We start from the raw sequence: 19,235 nt of genomic DNA on the forward strand, positions 1-19,235 counted from the left end.
GATTTTTTGAAAATTCTAACTGTATACTCGTATAACCCCTTAAGGGGACAGATACCTGTAAACGGCCATATTTTCCCTGATTTTCATTAAAATTATTTAAAATGAAGAAGTCAATATAATTTTTTCAAAATTGTCATATAGTTTATTTATACATTGAAATAATATGTATATATATTTTTTTTTTTAAATCGTTTAAAATGGCGGATGTACATTCAATTCTTCCAGAAAGGTCGCAGCAGGGCTTCTCAATCGGCGGGCATTGTAGCATCCGCGTCAGTGACCTGAATACAAAAAACCAAAAAAATGAAAAAAAAATTCGCGGAATAAAGAATTTGGGGCAAATTTTCTTATTTTTGCTTCGAAAAAATTTTCGAAAACTTGTAAATTCACATAGAAAATAATATCATAAAAACGATGTGTGCATAATTTCAGGGATATTGGTCAATAACTTTTCGAGTTATCGTGTACGCCAATTCGAAAAATATAGTTTTGAGAAAAACGCGTCTAAAATTTTAATACAACGAAATTTTAATCGAACGCAAAGAATGGAGTCGTCACGGTTGACGATCTATAATATAAGAAATACTTCAATTTACGTTCTAAAAATTTTTTGACATATTCTCAAAGGATTATAATAACCTTTTATGAACAAAAATATATATATTTTTTCGAAATTTTACAGGTATCTGTCCCCTTAACAGCTTTAAAGCTTCAACACCTAAATTAACATCCGTGATTTGCCAGAAATTTAGTTTACAGTTAGGCATTTACAAAATAGTTCACATTTTGTTTGAAAAAATTGGGAAATATTAAAAACATGTTACACATTTTTAGCGAAAAATCATATTTTCATTTAAAGTCCACCTCCACCTCAGCGGCTATCAACAAACAGACTTGTCGCAACTATATAATATATAAAGGGTTTTTCAAAAGGCACCCCTAGATGTCGTTTTAAAATAGACCATGTACAAGTTTTGATTCTTTCGGGTTTTACTATTTTTATTCAAATAAAACTCTTAAAAATTACATGTGAAAAAATACATCATTTAAATGTCCACCATAAGCAAGTCTACAGGTAAAATCGGTCAAATAGTCAATTCATGAACACCTAATTGATGAGAACGTCGAGATATCGATGTTGAAGGTTGTTCAGCAACACTTTGCGCCACAGCAGCAATATTCTCCACAGAAAGTCCATTATTTGGTTTGCCAATCATCTTTCTATCCTCGACACAATCAGTTCCTGGAAATTTGTTCACCAACCTTTGAATTGTCGCCTCATTCGAACGATTATCTCCTCCCAAAAAACAGAAGTATTTTGCGATATAAATTCCAATATTTTTAACGCATTTTATGTCGTGTAAAATTTTATATAAGTTCATAAAATGTTCGAAACACGTAAGCAAAAATTGTAGCAAAATAAAGTAAGTTTGGTGGTTATAAGTATATTCATATAATAAATTTTTAAAAGTATGACAAGGTGCATTTTCAATGTGGTGAGATTTAATTTTATCTAATAATGAACGTTGACAACTACGTATGTTTTTCGAATTATCAAATTATCACAATTTACTTATGTTTATTAATACAATATTAGCATATCATACATCCTAGAAACGTGCTACATTACTAATAAAAATAAATAAATTAAAATAGCGTTAGAAACCATCAACATTCGTCACTGCTTTCGCTAATAACGAAGCAATCAATTGAATCATTGTAATCGGTGCTCTTTGTTGGTTTACTCGATATGCTCAAGTCCATTAACTTCTCGAACTCGTCGTTTTCATAATTACTTTTGTCGAAGAAGTAACTGACATTTTGAGCTTCTTCATTCGCTCGCATACCGACGTCATCTTCTTTTTCACTATTCTGCTGTGCTTGCTTTGGTGAAGATTGTAAAAAATTTCGTTCTTTAAAGCGATCTAAATGTGTCCTTACTGTGCCTACTGGTGAGGCTAGAGCGTTAAACAAATTCATTTTTTTGGCTTTTTCTGTTAAACTATGCAATTTGTGGCGCTTCGCATTGACCAAAGCATCGAAACTATCATCTAAGGATATACGTTTCGATAAAGGCGAACTATTTTCATCTTTTTGAGAGCAAATTGATAAATTTCTCTTTTGGCTTATTAAATCTAAATCATCTTTTATACTCCATTCATTCAATAAAAGACTCAAGTCTTTTGAAAGCGGTTCGTAACGTAATGGCCGGCCTTTATGAGTTGTAAGATCCCCAAATCGGTCATTGACACAAACGATTCCTTTTACAATGTCTGATATATTGTGGGTTAATTCGTCGCAGTCACTTTCTAAATCCGACGGCAAGGCTTTCGTTACCGGTGTAGAGCACTGTGTGATAACATGAAATGTATGTTTTTTCCTTGGTGTGTGAACCTCAGCTGATACTTTAGATGGAGGAGAATGTTTTTGTTGCTTGAAGAATTTATCAATCAATTGCAAGCCTTTTTTTTGGTTTGTACGTTTTGATTGCCTTTTGGGTTTTTGTTTAATATTTTTAGCTACTTCTTCAGTGGCTGTTATTAAATCAGTAAGATTTTCTAATGAACTGAGTACCCCCTTATTATCAGGCACTTTAGCTTTTCGACGAGTTTTAGCTGCTTTCGGCGGTTTTTCTTTCGATTTCATGAATGTCGTTACAATGCTTGGATAAGCATTTTCAACCAAACAAAGTGGTTCTACCGTACTCCAAAGTTCTATAAGCCCTTTGGGATTTTCTTGTTCGAAATCGTGCAGCTGTTCCTGTGGTATGAGGCCATTAAAGAAACCACGCTCATCCTGCCAAATGATTTCAAGGCTGATTACTCCACGCACAATGCGTTTTTTTAATATTTCTTTGACAGATAAATATGTGACTGCATTCAACTCCTTTATACGTTGCATGTTTCGTAACTGCCAACGTGCCAAAATCGGTAGAAATTTTTGAAAGCAATAAATTTCAGTCCATTGGAGAAGGTGTCCGATTTGTTTTACAAACTTTACTATGTTAGGCTGCTGCCAAATCATATTTAATCTGGGCATAGTGGTAGGTTCGTTAAGAAATTCCGTGATTATTTCTTCAGATGGAAAAGAGGGATCAGCCAAAGCTTTCTTACGAAGCATCAGTTCGGATTTTAAAGATAAACGTTCTTCCCTATAAATACAAAATAACGTCTCCATATATTTTAGGAACACATTGTATCAAGCTTAGAAATATTATTACATAAATAAATTTGATAGAAGAAAAATAAATTCTTTTCAAATAAGTTTACTTGAAGAAAAAATATTTTTTTTTAAACGGTGCCGGTTTACAATGTAAAATCAGTTAAATTATCACATAAGAAGTCTATTGACATCCCGGTAGAATTGTCATTAACACAAAAATATAACCGCCAGTCTTAAACTTACTTCCATAGACTTTCATCGCAACCGTGGCTAGTGCGGCAAATCCCACATCCACTCTTTGTATGACTTTGTGTACGTCCCATGTGTCCACAATTACTGCAAATCATTTTATCATCAACACGCATCTCCAATGCAGTATATTTACTGTCTTCATGTCGCCAAGATCTTATTCTACATAAAAAATCTTAAAAATTTCTTAACTGATTAGCCTGAAATATTCACATTCCTTCATACCTTTCTAAAATTTCCACCTCTCTATATTTATTGAACAATTTTAGGACACTATCGCGTCCAATGCCACCAATGCCCTCGGGACAATAATCACACCCGCAGAGTAGCGCCATTACAATGGTCTTGTGTTGGCCAAAGTCTAGTGAATGTATTTATAATAAAGATCTCCAATTAAAATTCAAAGCCTCCTTAAGTGTACGAACCCATCTTTTTTCTAATTTCTTGCATGTCATAAATATCAACTGCCCCGCCTTGAGCGGCTTGTGCGCCTTGAGTGGATACTGAAAAGTTACGATAGACACGTAAAGCACCATAAGCAAAGCAATCCGAGTCCTGGCTGATCACCCCATCTACTAACTAGAATGAAAGTGAGTTTTTTATTACAACTATAATATGAATTACAATCAACAATTGGTATGCATTTGTTATGATCTATACATGCCCCTTTTTTGTTGAGAAACGCACAGTACGCTTCGGCCTCTCCTGGTGCGTAAACACATTGTATACCCATAGATTGTAATAAGTTCTCGCATTGTTTCAGCACATGATTAAATCGAGTTCTCCCTTTATCCTTATCCTTCAGCTGCGATGCTTGTGTGTCAGCTTTCTTGCTTTGACTTGGTTTGGTACCGCGAAACTGCAATTCAGCACGTTTGCTTATTATTTGACTTTTTAATTTGGGGGCCGCTCCTTCGAGTATAAAAATGGGTGTCACGTCTTCCCAAATTAAGTAGCATGTCCGAAAGAAAAGGTTTCTTTTGTTCGATACACATACAAACATATATGAAATATTTATAAAATTAAATGTTTATTATCTACGTTATTAGTACCTACTTTAAATGATGCCTGGGATGTACAAAGTAATCTACCACGTTCAAACTTTCGCAGACCCAAACAGATAGGTCAATGGCAACTATTTTACCACGTAATTCACACAGCGGCTTTCTTTCGGCATGTGGAGTTAGTACCGACCATAAGTCCTTCACACCCATTTTTCGGAAGCAAATATGTTTACTTAAGTAATATAATAAAGGGATTTAGCACTGCGACCTGAAAGATCATGTTTAGTAAAAACTTTTTAATTCGGTGGCCCTCAAACGTTAGATTGTACTTCCACAATGTTATTGTTAGTATTGCTTAAACGAAGTGCTCTGTGCTAAGGTCTAATTATTCTCTACTCAATACACCTTGGCGGAATAAACTAGGCCACCTTGGATGTTAAATTAATACCTATTAATTTGTTTGGCGGCTTCAGGAACCTCAAAACTGCTATTTTTTAAATTCATAACAAACCTGAATTGTCAAAATAAATCAAATGTTACCACTGTGTACAAAAATGTTACTAGATATTTTTATTTGGACAAGTTACCCTGTAGGAATTGGTTCCACCTGGACTGGTTGTACATCAAGAATTTTAAAATACAAGGTTGCGCTTTCCGAATTCGCTGAAATAAACTGAAGGGAATTTACTTCTTTGTGAAGAGGAAGAGTAGCCGAATGCCGTAAATATACACACACCCATACACTTTCTTGCCATGGCGTCATCCACCTAAAATCGCAAAATAATTGTCTTTGGATGTATTTTTATAATTCGTATTCATCTGATTTATTGTGATTATAGTTATTTCTAATTAATTGGCGGCCGCTGTAGCCGAATGGCTGCCATTCGGAGTCGGCTTAAAACTGTAGGTCCCTCCATTTGTGGAACAACAACAAGATGCACGCCACAAACAGGAGGAGCAGCTGGGCCAAACACCCAAACAGGGTGTACGCGCCAATTATATATATATTTGTATGTATATAATTATTGGTTATTTCTAAAAAATTGATACTTTGTCTTTTTTATACAAATCGAATATTATTTGCTTGTTACGCCTGCTGTCGCTTGTAAAAAACCCATTGCCATCAAAAGATCCGAGAAGCAACCCTGAGTCTTCAGCACGTCGGATAAAACAGAAATGAATCTAATATTTTACCGCAATTCTTTGCACTTTCATGCTATTAAATGTCTTCTAACTTTGACAGCGGGTACCTCTTAACCCGTTACACGCTGTCCGCTGCAATTCTGTTCATGGGAGTACGTTGAAAAGCTGACATGCATTTGGAGGTAGAAGCACACGGCGATGATGTGAATGAAACGGCTTTTCGTCATTTTATTTTGTGCTGACATATTTAAAAAAATCAACTGACTTACTGATATCAGCTTTAGGCCAAGTCTAGTGCATTGTGCAAGGTACAATGGTCTAGTGTCACCACCTCTAATGAATTCGACTTGTCATTGTCATGTAATTTGGTAATATCGATATGTTGAGTATCGATAACGCGAAATGAGATACTTGGAAATTCTTATCGGTGATGGGAAAATTATTGAGTGTTTCCTCTTATATACCGATGTTAACCCATCACCAATTGTTTACGAAATTTGCGCCAAGCCTACTCATCAGGCATAATTGTATATTTCCAAATTGCAATTTGAGAGTAACTTAAAACGCAAAAAATATATATTCAACTTTTTATGAAGTTTTACATTATTCTAGCTTATGCAGTAGTTCGAATACAAACGTTAACGTATGGATGAGAAACGTAAGTGATTTTGAAAATGTTTTGGACAAGAAGACCCATATAATTAATTGCTTTATTTGAAAGGATATATTAAACGAAAAGAGAAGGCGCGAGGTGAAGGCAACTATCAGCAATTGGCCATTTGTTGCAATAATTTAGGTGATTTCTACAATCAGCAAGGTAAATATCAAAATGCCGTCAATGAATATCAGCAAGAAGCTGAAATTTACACCAAATTGGGTAAAAAGCTGGAAATGGCGAAAGCGAATCGAATGATTGGAGAAATGTTCATGTTGCTTAGCGAATTTGGCAAGGCTAAGGAGCATATAAACCTATATCTCGGTGAGTTATTGATATTGAAGAATTGAAAACAAATTAATAAAATTTAATAATTATTCAAAGATATTGTTAAGAAATTACACAACAAAGTGGAGGAGCAACGGGCATACGCGACGCTCGGGCGTGCACACTTGTTGCATGGTCAAAACGTTATAGAGAGCTCGAAATCTAACGCAATGGATCCACTGAGGCAGGCTGAACGCGCTTTTCTCAAAAGTTTACTTTTAATTAAGGAGTGAGTTGAACATAAGTATTTCAAAAACAATAACTTGACATATTTGTATGAAGACTTTCAGGTCAGATTTCAAAACTGGAGCAGTTGGATATGCAAGCGCGCTGCTATCTTAATATTGGTGTTGTGAAAGAACATATGGAAGAATTCGAAGAATCAATTTCGTACATGGAAAAAGCCATTAAAATAAGCAAATCGCATGATATATTCGAATTGACACACTTATGTTACATTTCGATGAGTTTGCTTTATTTCTATAAAAAACATGACTCGATTTTAGCGCTACGCTTTTGCAATTTAGCGTTGGAAGTTGCGAAACGCTTGCCGAATAGGGTCAAGAAAATTTGCGAAACTCTTATTACAAAATCGGAGATTTTGATTAAAGATGCCGATTTTGCAAGCGCTAAACAAATCCTAACTAAGGCCTACAAAAAGAACACACCCGACGAAAACGATCGGACCATAATTGAAAAATCGCTGCGCGTAGGTTGGTTCAATAGAAAAAAGTAATTTTTTTTTGTATTCGTTTTGTTTGCTACTAATGTGCTTTCCTATTTGTAGTCGTGAAAATTTGTCAAATTTTAGACGAATTGGTCACCACCAGCTCACTTGACTACACAAAGCGGAAAACTTTATATGAGAAACTTGGCGATGGATGTTGCCAACTCCAAAACTACTCTAAAGCTATTGAGTACTACCAGCAAATGTTGGATTGCGCCGAAAAAAACTCTGAGCCCGCAAAAAATTTAATACCGATTTATGTCAGTCTGTATCAGACCTACAAAGACAACAAAGAATATGACCAGGCGCTAATATATCTGTGGAAAGAATATGAGCTGAATGAAGGTGTGCCGACGGAAGCGTTTTCAACACTATGTGCTATTGCTGACGTGTGCGAGCTTCAGCGACAATCATTTTGGACCATACAGGATATTTACCAAAAGGCAAAGCAGCAAGCGGCAAAAAACAGTAATGAGAGAGAACGGAAAAAACAAGAGCGAGTGGTTTTTGTGCGGCTCAAAAGATTGATGCTAAAACACAAAATGCAAATGTTGGCAGATGAATTAATAGAGGAAGCTAAAGAGAAAGGTAAGCACTTTGGTAAAGTACATTAACAGATATATAGTGCTATCTCGGTAATCCTGACAGCCAGAATCCCAAGGCCATGCACATTACTGTAGTGCCCCAATTATAGAGAACAAATGTGAAATTTCAAAATTGTAGTAGTGTCCGGACTATAGCGTGCCGGGATTACGCAGATAGCACTATAAATGCTCTTCTGTTTATTTATAGGCATAAATTTAAAACTTGACGACGATGGAAGCGACACTGAGTCAGAGGCGGACTCGGCAGCTTGCAACGATGAAAACACACCCGAATTGGGTGATGATGTTTGTCTCGATGATCTAACCGATTCAGATATGAGTGATTTAGATGAGACAGAAAAACCACGGCCACATCGCGCTACACGTGGAGTTCGCGCTCTTACGATTAAGCGCAATAATAAAGGCGAAACACAGCTGCACCAAGCATGTATAGCGGGAAATATTGAGCTAGTTCGGCGACTTCTCGACCAAGGGCATGTGGTCAATGTGCGGGATCATGCGGGCTGGATTCCATTGCATGAAGCTTGCAATCATGGATTTCGTGATATAGTAGAACTACTACTAGATCGCGGTTCAGCTGTTGCCATTAACGATAAAGGAGGTTTAAGTTGCGACGGCATAACTCCACTTTACGATGCCTGCTCGAATGGGTTTCTCGATGTAGTTGAACTGCTATTAGATCGTGGCGCTGATACGGCCATTAAAACAGATTTTGGCGAAACATGTTTGGTTGGCTTAGATAGATGGCGGCGTTCAGCAACTTTAACGGAGGGCGAACAAGCACAGTATGAAATGATAAGAGCCAGACTATTGACAACACTTTCAAAGACGGGCATTTGTAAGAAGCCAGCGGCAGCATTAACAAATGCACAAGTTGAGTCTATATCAGATGTGGAGTCCGATAGCGGTGACAAAACGTTGGTAGGAGAAGAATTACATAGTGGCGGACGTATACGTTCTAGTTTGAATCGGTCTGGTGAAAGCAGAAGGGTTTCCAAGGTATTATTCAAGAAGCAAAAAAAAAAAATGTATCTAACTAAATAGAAATGTAATACATCTCTAATTATCAGTTTATTGCTTAGCTACTGAACCACTAACATATTTGTGAAATTAATATTTTACTGGCTTACGTTTTTTTAAGGAATACATCAAGAAATCTCCACGTGACAAATCCGCTGGCATGGAGTATAAAACAGTAATGGCACAATTGAAACACCCAAATCGCTCAACCACACTTAACGATGATACTTACGAGAGTTTAAATTCCGCGGCCAGTTATTCAAAAACTCTGAAAACTCGACGCAGCGCATTGCTGGATGGGAATGAAGTAGATGATGATGATTGGCTAATTGATGATTTAGGTCCAGAATGCAAAAAAAGACGTTTTCACACCCCTATTAAAGAAGCAGCATCGACCTCTAAAGAAAACTTACACACCGATTCAACAAATTCTAGTTGGAGTGCAGATACGATGTTAGCACCCGATGATGCTTTTCAGGTGCTTTTGGATGCATCAGCCGGTACCACAAAGCAACAACGTCAAAAACAAGTGCGCAAATTACGTTTGTCCGGTTCATCCAATATTAGTACCAGTTCGAATTTGCCAAATAGTAAACAAAGTAAAACAAAGCAACAGTCATCGCTGCTTGATAATGGTTTTTGTCGCTTTCGCAGTGAAAGTCCCAGATTTGGCGAGGATTCCCTTGATGTGGCGCCAGGCAATTCATTTACAAACGAGGCAGATTCAACGACAACATCCATACATTTACTGATATCTCCCTCGAAGTCGTCACCAATTAAAGTACAAAGCACACAAGTTATTCCAACAACTGTTTCATTTAAGATTAAAGTAGAGAATGAATTGTTGTTAGTGCCAATTGAACGGAAAAAGCTAAACGATATTAATATACGTTGGTTGGCTGAGGAGGCGGCAAGACGTTATTATAAGTAATACAAAATTTGCTTAGTAGTCTATTTGTAGTATGTATCAATTTATGCTTTTTATTATGCTTGCCATTCCTTACAGCTTGGTGGGATTAAAGCCGGTGCTGCGTTTGAAAACTGCGGATGGATTTGCATACGAAGAAAATGATTCGGTAAATGTGGCGCTTGAGCAGAATATGATTTTGGCAACTGTGCTGGACTGGCAGATATCACCACTTGCGCAGCGCTACGAAGAAATGTGCCATCAGCTGAAGAAAGGTGAATGAATTGAACTTTACATACATATGTATACAATAGATTTTACCCTTTTTTTCGCCAATTGGGCAAAGATCTAGTGCCTTTCTCGTTGATCGCTCTCTTGGCATTCTAGCCACATGTCCCAGCCATCTAAGTCGTTGAGACTTAATAAATCTTATTATAGTGTGTTTCTTAAGGAGGACCTTATCGAGACTACAACGCACTGTGGCCATCCGTTGCACCGGAGCTTTTCCGACTACTTCAGGCCCGGCACTAGATGCTCTGATTGGTTTACCACCACTTAATGCTTTCATCCAAGGAGAGGCCCTGAAGGTCATCTGCAGACTGAAACACAGTGGGAACTGGTAGGGCCCTTGTCCGGCATTGGAACACAGAGAAGGCATGGGCATCGATCCCACGATTCTCTCCATGCCCCTTGACTCCATGCCATCAAGAGTCGTACTTGAAAAGAGATACAGTGTTGTGCTACCAGATGCTTAGTTGTGGGAAGACTCAGAAAATGAGCCCGGCAAACACTGTTTTCGCATTTTTACGGATGGCTTCAGGACCGAGCATGGCTCCGGCTCTGGGGTCTACGTGGAATCCAGCGGGACAAAACTGCACTTTGCTCTTGGAATGCATGCATCTGTGTTTCAAGCGGAGGTGTATGCAGTTCAAGAAGCGATGAACTTTGTTGTGGAAAAACGATGGAGAGGCAGATCTATATGTGTCTGCAGCGACAGCCAAGCTGCGCTTATGGCCTTAGACAGCCCTCCAACCACATCAGGGGTAGTCAAGTCCTGTAAATCCAGGCTGAACTATGTCGGTAGACATAATAGCCTGATGCTAACATGGGTCCCGGGACACATGGGTATCGCGGGTAACGAGACCTCTGACTCCTTAGCTAACTTCTTTGGCCCAGAGCCCGTGTTGCCACTCCCTTCTGCGGCCATCACGGCCACGGTTAGCAAATGGGTAACTACCACCCACAAGCAAGCTTGGCAGGCTGAGAGAGGCTGCAGATGGACAAAACTGATGTTACCTGTCATGTCCGATCGACTGTCGCAAACCCTTCTGTCATTAGGCAGAGGGGAGTGTAGACGGCTGGTTGGACTGATGACGGGTCACTTTCTGTGGGCAAAGCACAAGGAAAGGTTGGGCATCTCAGACAGTGTACTCTGCCCAGGTTGTGAAGAGGAGTATGAGACGGCGGTCCACTTCCTGTGTGTCTGCCCCGCCTTCGCTCGAATCAGGTTTGAAGTCTTTGGCACTGATGTGTTAAGAAGCGACCAACTTGGCTCCTTGGCACCACAAGATCTACTCAGATTTCTTCGGAGATCGGGTAGATTTAAAGAAAATTAAAAGGGAATCCAAGTAAAATGGACTCAATTAATGTCTGAGTGCTGCACTTGCTAGTTGTCCCGACAAAAAAAAAAAGTAAGTCTTCCAGTTCGGCATTGTGCCTAATGCGATAAGTACCATCTGCCAGTCTAAGCGGACCATAGATCTTTCGGAGCACTCTTCTTTTAAAGCACATTGCTGCTGTTTTGTCTCGTTAGCTTTCAACGCCCATCGTGCACAGCCATAAGTAAGCACAAGTCGTATCAATACTTCATACATTCTTAATTTTTGCTTACGTGTTAATATTTTAGATCTGAGCAATTTTAGGTTAGCATTATACATATCGCACCAAAAATACAAAAGGGTCACAACTCAAAATAAATACTCAGATCTTCAGGAGAGACGAAAAACGTTTTATGTAAAAATTATTGTAATATTTAAAGAAAACATTGTTCCATCATGAAAATATACAACATTGAAGAAGGTTCTATTATATTTTTTTCAATTTTATATTATGTTTGCGAAAATAAAACAAAATTTTGATTTATGACTCTTTAACTGAAATTTTTTCGATTAACTAGTGATATTATCTTAAGTTGTGCCTTTTTAACTGATAAAATGTTTTAATTTTATAAGTTTCCTAACCTAATTGAACTCACTTTTCACAACTAAAGAGGCACAATGCAAGATAATATACCACGAAATTGATCACTTTTTACAGTTATAGAGGCAGAACTCAAAATAAAACTCTTTATGTGTAATAACAGTAATCAGCTGTTCTTGAGCCCATTAACGCAACTAAAAATAATTCTCTTTAGTTGATCGTGCAAAAGCAACACACTTGACATAAAAATAGACATAACTGTATTTTTCCAGTTAAAGAAGATAGTTATGTGAACGAAATATTTGCAGCAGTTAGAAAAATGTACTCTGAATTAATTTATGCAAAAAACTCAGTTTTGGAAAATTTCGAGTTGTGACCCTTTTGTATTTAGGGTGCGATATGCTTTGTTGGTTGTCCGTATTCTGTCATTGATTGCTACCGGCATGTCTTGGTTGGCTGATAATGCAAGGCCCAAGTAGGTGAACTGATTTACACATTGGAATGTGTATGCCCCACACTCCAGATTATTGCCATTTAGTTTTTTCTGCATTGATAATGAGTCCAGCTAGATGCATTCTTTCCTCCAGCTTTTTGAACTGCAGCTCATTTCTAGTTTTTACCATTAGTAGTACATATATCATCTGCATAGGCACACATTTGAAATGGCTTGTTGTAGATGCTTCCATTCGGGTTTGCTATATTTCGTTTAGTATTGCATGGCGGCCTCCGTAGCCGAATGAGTTGGTGCGTGATTACCATTCGGAATTCACAGAGAGAACGTTGGTTCGAATCTCGGTGAAACACCAAAATTAAGAAAAACATTTTTCTAATAGCGGTCGCCCCTCGGCAGGCAATGGCAAACCTCCGAGTGTATTTCTGCCATGAAAAAGCTCCTCATAAAAATATCTGCCGTTCGGAGTCTGCTTGAAATTGTAGGTCCCTCCATTTGTGGAACAACATCAAGACGTACACCACAAATAGGAGGAGGAGCTCGGCCAAACACCCAAAAACGGTGTACCCGCCAATTATATATATTGCCTGTTGAGAGGGAATCTCCTTGTTATCTCCTGAGGCAATAGAGAACGGTTCCGTGCATACTCCTTGCACTATAACTTTTGCCGTCGTATTTGTAAGGGTCATAATAACAAGTTCAATAACCCTTGTTGGTATGCTTAAAGACTGCAACAAGTAATTACCGGAAACCCTAACATTTGTAACATTTCATTGCTAACTTAGTCTTTCTTTTCTAAGTAAACCTATTTCCTGGCTGAACTCGCAATGTTTTAAATTTTGTGTTGATCAATTTATTAATCACTGCAGTTACTAAAATACAATTTTCTTATAACATTCTAGAGTAAATTCTTATTACTTTTCGGGTCAAACTTATAAACAAAATAAGAATTTACAATTAATCTAATCTGACTTGCTTTTATTGTTTTTTATTTATTATTACAGGGTATAAAACTTCTAGAATTTTTTGTTGTTGTTGTTGTAGCAGCATAAACATTCCCCATACATGCACGTGAAATGCTGTTGGAGTGACAGTCCTTGGTCGGATATAAATCCGGGTCGTTCCGGTAACGTAGAACCGACTGTCATGGGAACGGAATATTTTTTGTCTTACATCCACATAGAGAGTTTTGCATTTATTATGAACCTAAATTTGCAAAAATGTTAAATAAAGGTGCGCTTGCAATGCCGTTTGCGTATATCCTTGTAAATAACACAGTCCTGCGAGGGTGAGTTTCTAGAATGGCTGTACTTGTTTCTTGTAGTTTTTTATGCGCTGAAAACGAATCTCACCTTCAAAATGCTCCATCACGTCAGGATTTTTGGTAAATGAAGCCTAAAAGGTCAAAAAATGGCCATTTTAGCCATTTTTGATAATTTTTTTTGGGATAGAAAAATTTTTTTTTTCAATTTTCGACGAAAAGGTTGCATAGTACAACTCTTTAGTTTTAAAACCCATTTTTTTAAATTATTGTACGATTTTTAAAAAAAAAGTTATGACATTTTGAAATTAACAGTTTCAGTTACGTATACGTTGGGTATAACGTCTATTGGCGTAAGAGTTGTACTATGCGACCTTTTGTCGAAAATTGAAAAAAAAATTTTCTATCCCAAAAAAAATTAAAATTTAAATTTCGCAGGCCTGTGTAATTAATTAAATTTGGTTTTAAGCTCAAGTGGGTACTCTCATAGAGCGCGAAATGAAATTCTTTAAATCGATGTGTGAAAAAGACCCCTCTAATCATCTAAGGAAGGCTTAATTCCTTTTTTTTTTGTATCCAGATTAAACAGTAACAAGTTTATCTAATTGATTTAATTTTATTTTGCAGATGTAAATAGCGAGATTTTGTCTGCTTTGGAACAAACTCAAACAACTAATGTTATTTGTCTCACTGACTCTTGGTTACTGCCATCAATCACCGAACCTATCTTCAAGGCAGTGCTGCATCAGGCCAATCTGCGCGTCATTAATTTAAAGAATAATTTTATACAAAACGAGGGCTGTCGACAGTTAGCCAAATCTATACCAACACTAAAACAGCTGAAAACGCTGAATTTGCAAGGTAACTTTATAACTTCGGAGGGGGTAGACGTTTTGCTTTCAACGCCAGGTGGGCTTGAGGAACTAGAAGAATTAAGTTTGAGTCAAAATCCATTAGGGAATGCCAGTTTACGTATCTTAGAACGATTTTGCAACAGTAGTGCCGGAAAGTCACTACAACAACTTTCGCTATCAAATTGTAATATAACGAATTTGCACGACCATGATCTGGCTTTCTACCAATTGAGTGCAATTGATATTAGTTACAATCAACTCACTAATGATTCCTTGCGTCAACTGTTAACCAAGTTGAATGCATCCCGTTTAAGAGAGTTAAATTTAAGCTATACGCAAAAAAGTTCATGTGCGGATGAGCGTAACTCCGGCATGAATGCCGAATATATTACGTCCTTCTTCGAGAGTGGCACATGCGAGAAATTTCGACGTATCCAACTTTGTGGCTGCCATCTTAGTGATATGAACATGTATAAAATAACTGAAAATCTGCAAAAGGCGTGCGATTTAGATTTGCTCGCAGTGAGTGGCAATGCAAAATTAAGCGGTGCTGCCTTGCAAATGGTGTTTTGCAAATTGCCACAGTTGCGCAAGTTGTGCGCGGTGAATTGTATGCACTTAGTGGATGACGAACGCTTGGAGAAGATGGAGCAGCTAAAACAAATACCAAGTTTTATCTCGTTAACAATAGCAGACAACTACGATGAATATGAGCGACGCTTGCGCAGTCTGTGGCAATTGCATTGGGGCGAGAAAGCACACATAAAATCCTATTCTGATTGTTTGTTGTTGTACATTAATGAGAAGGATCTCCATCAGCATTGGTAATAAATGGTAAAAGGAACTTTACATGGATTTATTAGGAATTTTATGGGAGTTATTCTGTTAAATATTTGGCATTGTTACGAAATAGATTACGCACTTTTGTAAACAAGATTTTTAACAATTAAATTTGTAAATATATGTATGTATGTATGTGTGTAGTTTAAAAAATCAACTTTTATCAGTTTTCTTTAAGTAAATAATAAATTCGATGATCGTGAATTATGACCCATCTCGGAACCGAAGATATTATTTTCATTGGGTCGCCACAAAGTGCCTCTTGAGAGGCTACAGGAATCACTCAGCGCTTATGTGTGATTTTAGTATTTTTCAGTTTATGCCTGGCAATCAGAAAATGAAATCATTGAAATTAGAGCAAGTACCTCAGGTACAAAATATACAAACGGGTTAGTGCACACAAATAAAGTGATTATTTTCCTGTTTTCAAATAAGTCTATGTCAAATACTTGTTTAATACACTTTGGAATGTAGTACCCCGAGAATCGCTTATTTGATGAACCGCGTGAATGGTGCGCCATTCTGCTGAAACCAAAGAACGTTCCCATGATTTATATTTGGCCAAGGACTGTCACCCCAGCAGCATTCCCTGTACATGTAGGTATGTGGCATGCTTATGCTGCTACAACGACAACAACAACAACAAGCAACAATAAGAACAATTTATTTTGTGGTACAAATCGTTCAAAGAGGGCCGTACATTGGTTGAAAACTTGCCTCATGAACGTCGTCCAGCAACATCAGTAAACGACGAAAACATTGGAAAAGTAAAGGAAATTGTGCTTGAAAATCGCACAAATCGCAAAATCGGTTAACGCTGAATATGATTTAGACGTTCTAAAGCGTTTGCGCGACAACATTCGTCTTAAAAGAAAGGAATTGTGGGACAACAAGTCATGGTTCTTGCATCACGATAATGCACCAGCTCACACATTACGTCTTGTTTGCGATTATTTGAACAAAAATAATGTTAATATCGTTCCGCAAGCACCGTATTCGCCTGATATGGCTCCATGTGACTTTTTCCTGTTTCCCAAGCTCAAGTTGCCGCTCCATGGAAAACATTTTGAGACAATTGAAGTCATAAAAGAGAATTCGAAGAACACACTCGAGCTTGACTTGTTTACAGTAGCACAGAAAACAAACTATGTGACATATCACGCTGAAATTTGCCATGCAAGCTTATAACAGTCCTACCAAAAAACAAAAAATTTATTTTTGCCATATTTCATCCGCGGACCGTTTTATTGATAACGTCTCGTTCATATTTGAGCAGAAGGTATGTGGCATGTTTATTTATTTTGTTTTTGTTTTTGGTCTATAAAATTTCAAAGTCTATAAATAAAAAAATTAGTTCCGTTCGATATCACAAAAATGTGTAGTAGTTTTTCCTAATTCTTGCAAGCAAACGTTCGTTAACATATGACTGACTGAACTTTTTGTAAACAAACAAATTTATTTTTTCTAGAATCTGGTCCTTTGTGCACTTTTGAGTTATCTATGGTCTGAACAACTGATTGCATTCAGTTAACTTCACTTTACACAGTTTTTTTGAAGTGAAACTTCTTAGGCGTCGATGGACGAGCGAGAATGGAGAGTAAAATTTCAAGGCCATGCAACGTTTTGGGCATTTTCGGTCCGAAAGAGAGAAAAAATATATAAAAAGGAGAGAGACAGCTATACCTTATATATATCTTAGATACACTTTAGGCTATGTTTCCTGAGCTTTTCCTTGTCATTGCTAATTTCTAGTAAGAAATAACACAGCCTACTTTTTGGCGCTTGTTTGTTGGTGCAAACTTGTAGGAAATATATTTTTGGTGCCTACTTTTTGGCGTTATATTTCCTTGGTGCCTACTGTTTGGGGCGTTTTTTGGTCCCAATTTTTTTGGCGTTTTTTTTTGTGCCTACATTTTGGCGCTTATTTCAGTTTCCTGGCTAGTGCTTGTGCGTACTATAAAGTGCCATCCATTCCGTTTGCCGTAGTAGTTTGTGCCGTTGCTGCGGTCTTAGAATCGCTGCGTTTGTGCGGGTGATAAACGCTCGGAGTAGTGCATGTTGTTGCCACGGTTTGTGTCCGGCGTTCACCTACACCGGTCGACTCTTCTCCGTTTTTTGTAAATTTTGTCTATTTGTATTCTCTGCAAATATTGTGAATTGATTTTGATATATATTCTTTCTCTCTCTCTCTCATTCTTTTTCGGATCTCTCCCTCTTTCTTTGTCTGCCTTGAAAGTTTCACTTCTGTTATGTGTACTACGCTACACGCTCTTTTTTCATTTTATTCACCTCTTCCTCTATCAAATCCCCTATGATATAACAATCAAAGTTGCTGTCATAGTACTTCTTCGGATGTCCGAAGCTTGTATTGTATAATGTGGTTGTTGTTGTAGCAGTATACTTAACCCTGTCAGTGTTATATAGATCCCCGGTCGTCTTTGTCTAGCTCATCCAACGGTAGGCCCAGGAAACTAGCTGTTTCGACAGGTTGGGTTAGATGAGTGGGCTTTAAGGGGCATGTGAAAAGGTGAATAGTTTCGTGCCGGGTGCCTTCACATGTCGGAAATATGTTTAGTATGTCGGGGTCGATTCTGGATAAGTAGGAGTTTAACCTGCTATAGTATACAAAACGGAATTGTGCCAAGGTTACGCGGGACTCTTGGGGAAGCTGGAGGGCTTCGTCTGCAAAAGGTGGGGGTTGGATTCCCATTACGACATTCGGTGGTCGGGAGCTTAAGAAGGTGGTAAGTGTCTCCCGATGAATTTCCTTTATAGTCTGTCTGTACGCTGACCGGTTCAGCAATTGTCTGTTCGTTTTGCCCTGGATCTTGTCGGCGTAATTGAGGAGGTGCCTCCTGACGTACCTGGGAGGCTGCTCTGGCTGAAGCAGATGTCTGCAAAGGTGGGACCTGCGGTAGCACCCTAACAGGAACTACGCAGATTGTTGTGCGCCTTCACAGGGAGCATCTGAGCCTCGTCGAGTAGGTGTTGAAGTGGGGACATCAGTAGACATCCCGTCGTAGTCCGAATGGCAGGGTTTTGGCAAGTCTGTAGCTTCGTCCACTGCGAGTCTCTAATTCCAGGCGACAGACATGCGTTCCAGACATGCGCAGCATAGTTTAGAACCGACCGGCCGATTACCTTAAATGTCGATATCAACATTTCTTTGTCTTTGCCCCAAGTGCTGTCGGCAAGCGATTTGAGGACCTTGTTGCGGTTCTGAACTTTAGTTTCCAATAGCGGTTGTATGCGCTGAGAAGGAGAGCAAACTGTCGAAGGTAACTCCCAAGATTTTGGGGTTGCTAACAGTCGGTATTGGTGTGTCGCCGACTTTTACCTTAAGTTGCACTTTCACCTCCTTTGTCCAGGTAGTGAAGAGAGTCGCCGTGGACTTCGTGGGGGAAAGTTGTAGGTTCATCGCAGTGAAGAAACGAGAATGGCAGGTGAGGTAGTCGTTCACTTTGGCGCAGAGGCCATCAACGTCATTACCCGACGTAATGTATCATCGCCGTGGCACATTTCTGCATCACACTCCCGGCCAAGAACTGCCACTTCAGCTGCATTCCCCTTACATGTATGGGGGAATGTTTATGCTGCTACAACAACAACAACAATCTGTTCAATGCGCCTTAGGTAATTTTAATTGTATTTATTCCAAGCTGGTAAGCAGCAATGACGCACAGATGCTGAAGTTATAATATGAAATTACAATAATTGGAAAAACTTATAGACTATTCAAGAACCGGCTCTCCTTTTCTGAATGGGTCTTCAATATACTCGTAAATCAATGCGCAGTTGTGGTTTATTATCAGAAAAATGCGCATTAGAAAA

General features: G+C 38.2%; 2 protein-coding genes across 2 annotated transcripts; one reads left to right on the plus strand and one right to left on the minus strand.

The window, feature by feature from the left end:
• Nucleotides 1-1,442: 1,442 nt before the first annotated feature.
• LOC129242442 (flap endonuclease GEN) lies at nucleotides 1,443-4,883 on the minus strand. Its single transcript, XM_054879073.1, has 7 exons — nucleotides 4,745-4,883; nucleotides 4,468-4,683; nucleotides 4,076-4,388; nucleotides 3,837-3,990; nucleotides 3,637-3,772; nucleotides 3,406-3,573; nucleotides 1,443-3,151 (listed from the first exon to the last, which is right to left on the minus strand). The coding sequence occupies exons 2-7, from the start codon at nucleotides 4,623-4,625 to the stop codon at nucleotides 1,669-1,671; spliced, it is 2,412 nt and encodes an 803-aa protein (XP_054735048.1). The 5' UTR covers nucleotides 4,626-4,683; nucleotides 4,745-4,883; the 3' UTR covers nucleotides 1,443-1,668.
• A 1,172-nt stretch (nucleotides 4,884-6,055) lies between these two features.
• Nucleotides 6,056-15,591, plus strand: LOC129241565 (tonsoku-like protein). Its single transcript, XM_054877963.1, has 9 exons — nucleotides 6,056-6,216; nucleotides 6,280-6,537; nucleotides 6,598-6,769; nucleotides 6,823-7,253; nucleotides 7,328-7,855; nucleotides 8,060-8,871; nucleotides 9,014-9,819; nucleotides 9,899-10,074; nucleotides 14,338-15,591. The coding sequence occupies exons 1-9, from the start codon at nucleotides 6,204-6,206 to the stop codon at nucleotides 15,390-15,392; spliced, it is 4,251 nt and encodes a 1,416-aa protein (XP_054733938.1). The 5' UTR covers nucleotides 6,056-6,203; the 3' UTR covers nucleotides 15,393-15,591.
• Nucleotides 15,592-19,235: the final 3,644 nt, after the last annotated feature.

Source organism: Anastrepha obliqua, chromosome 3 (genome assembly GCF_027943255.1).
Source record: "Anastrepha obliqua isolate idAnaObli1 chromosome 3, idAnaObli1_1.0, whole genome shotgun sequence".
Classification (NCBI taxonomy): Eukaryota; Metazoa; Arthropoda; class Insecta; order Diptera; family Tephritidae; genus Anastrepha; species Anastrepha obliqua.

Coding starts and splice junctions, on each gene's coding strand:
- LOC129241565 (XM_054877963.1), top strand. Junction 7,254..7,327: donor TGAAAAATCGCTGCGCGTAG/GTTGGTTCAATA, acceptor TCCTATTTGTAG/TCGTGAAAATTTGTCAAATT. Junction 10,075..14,337: donor GTGCCATCAGCTGAAGAAAG/GTGAATGAATTG, acceptor TTTATTTTGCAG/ATGTAAATAGCGAGATTTTG.
- LOC129242442 (XM_054879073.1), bottom strand. CDS start 4,625: ATGGGTGTGAAGGACTTATGGTCGGTACTAACTCCACATGCCGAAAGA. Junction 3,773..3,836: donor AGAAATTAGAAAAAAGATGG/GTTCGTACACTT, acceptor TACATTCACTAG/ACTTTGGCCAACACAAGACC. Junction 3,574..3,636: donor GAGGTGGAAATTTTAGAAAG/GTATGAAGGAAT, acceptor TTTTTTATGTAG/AATAAGATCTTGGCGACATG.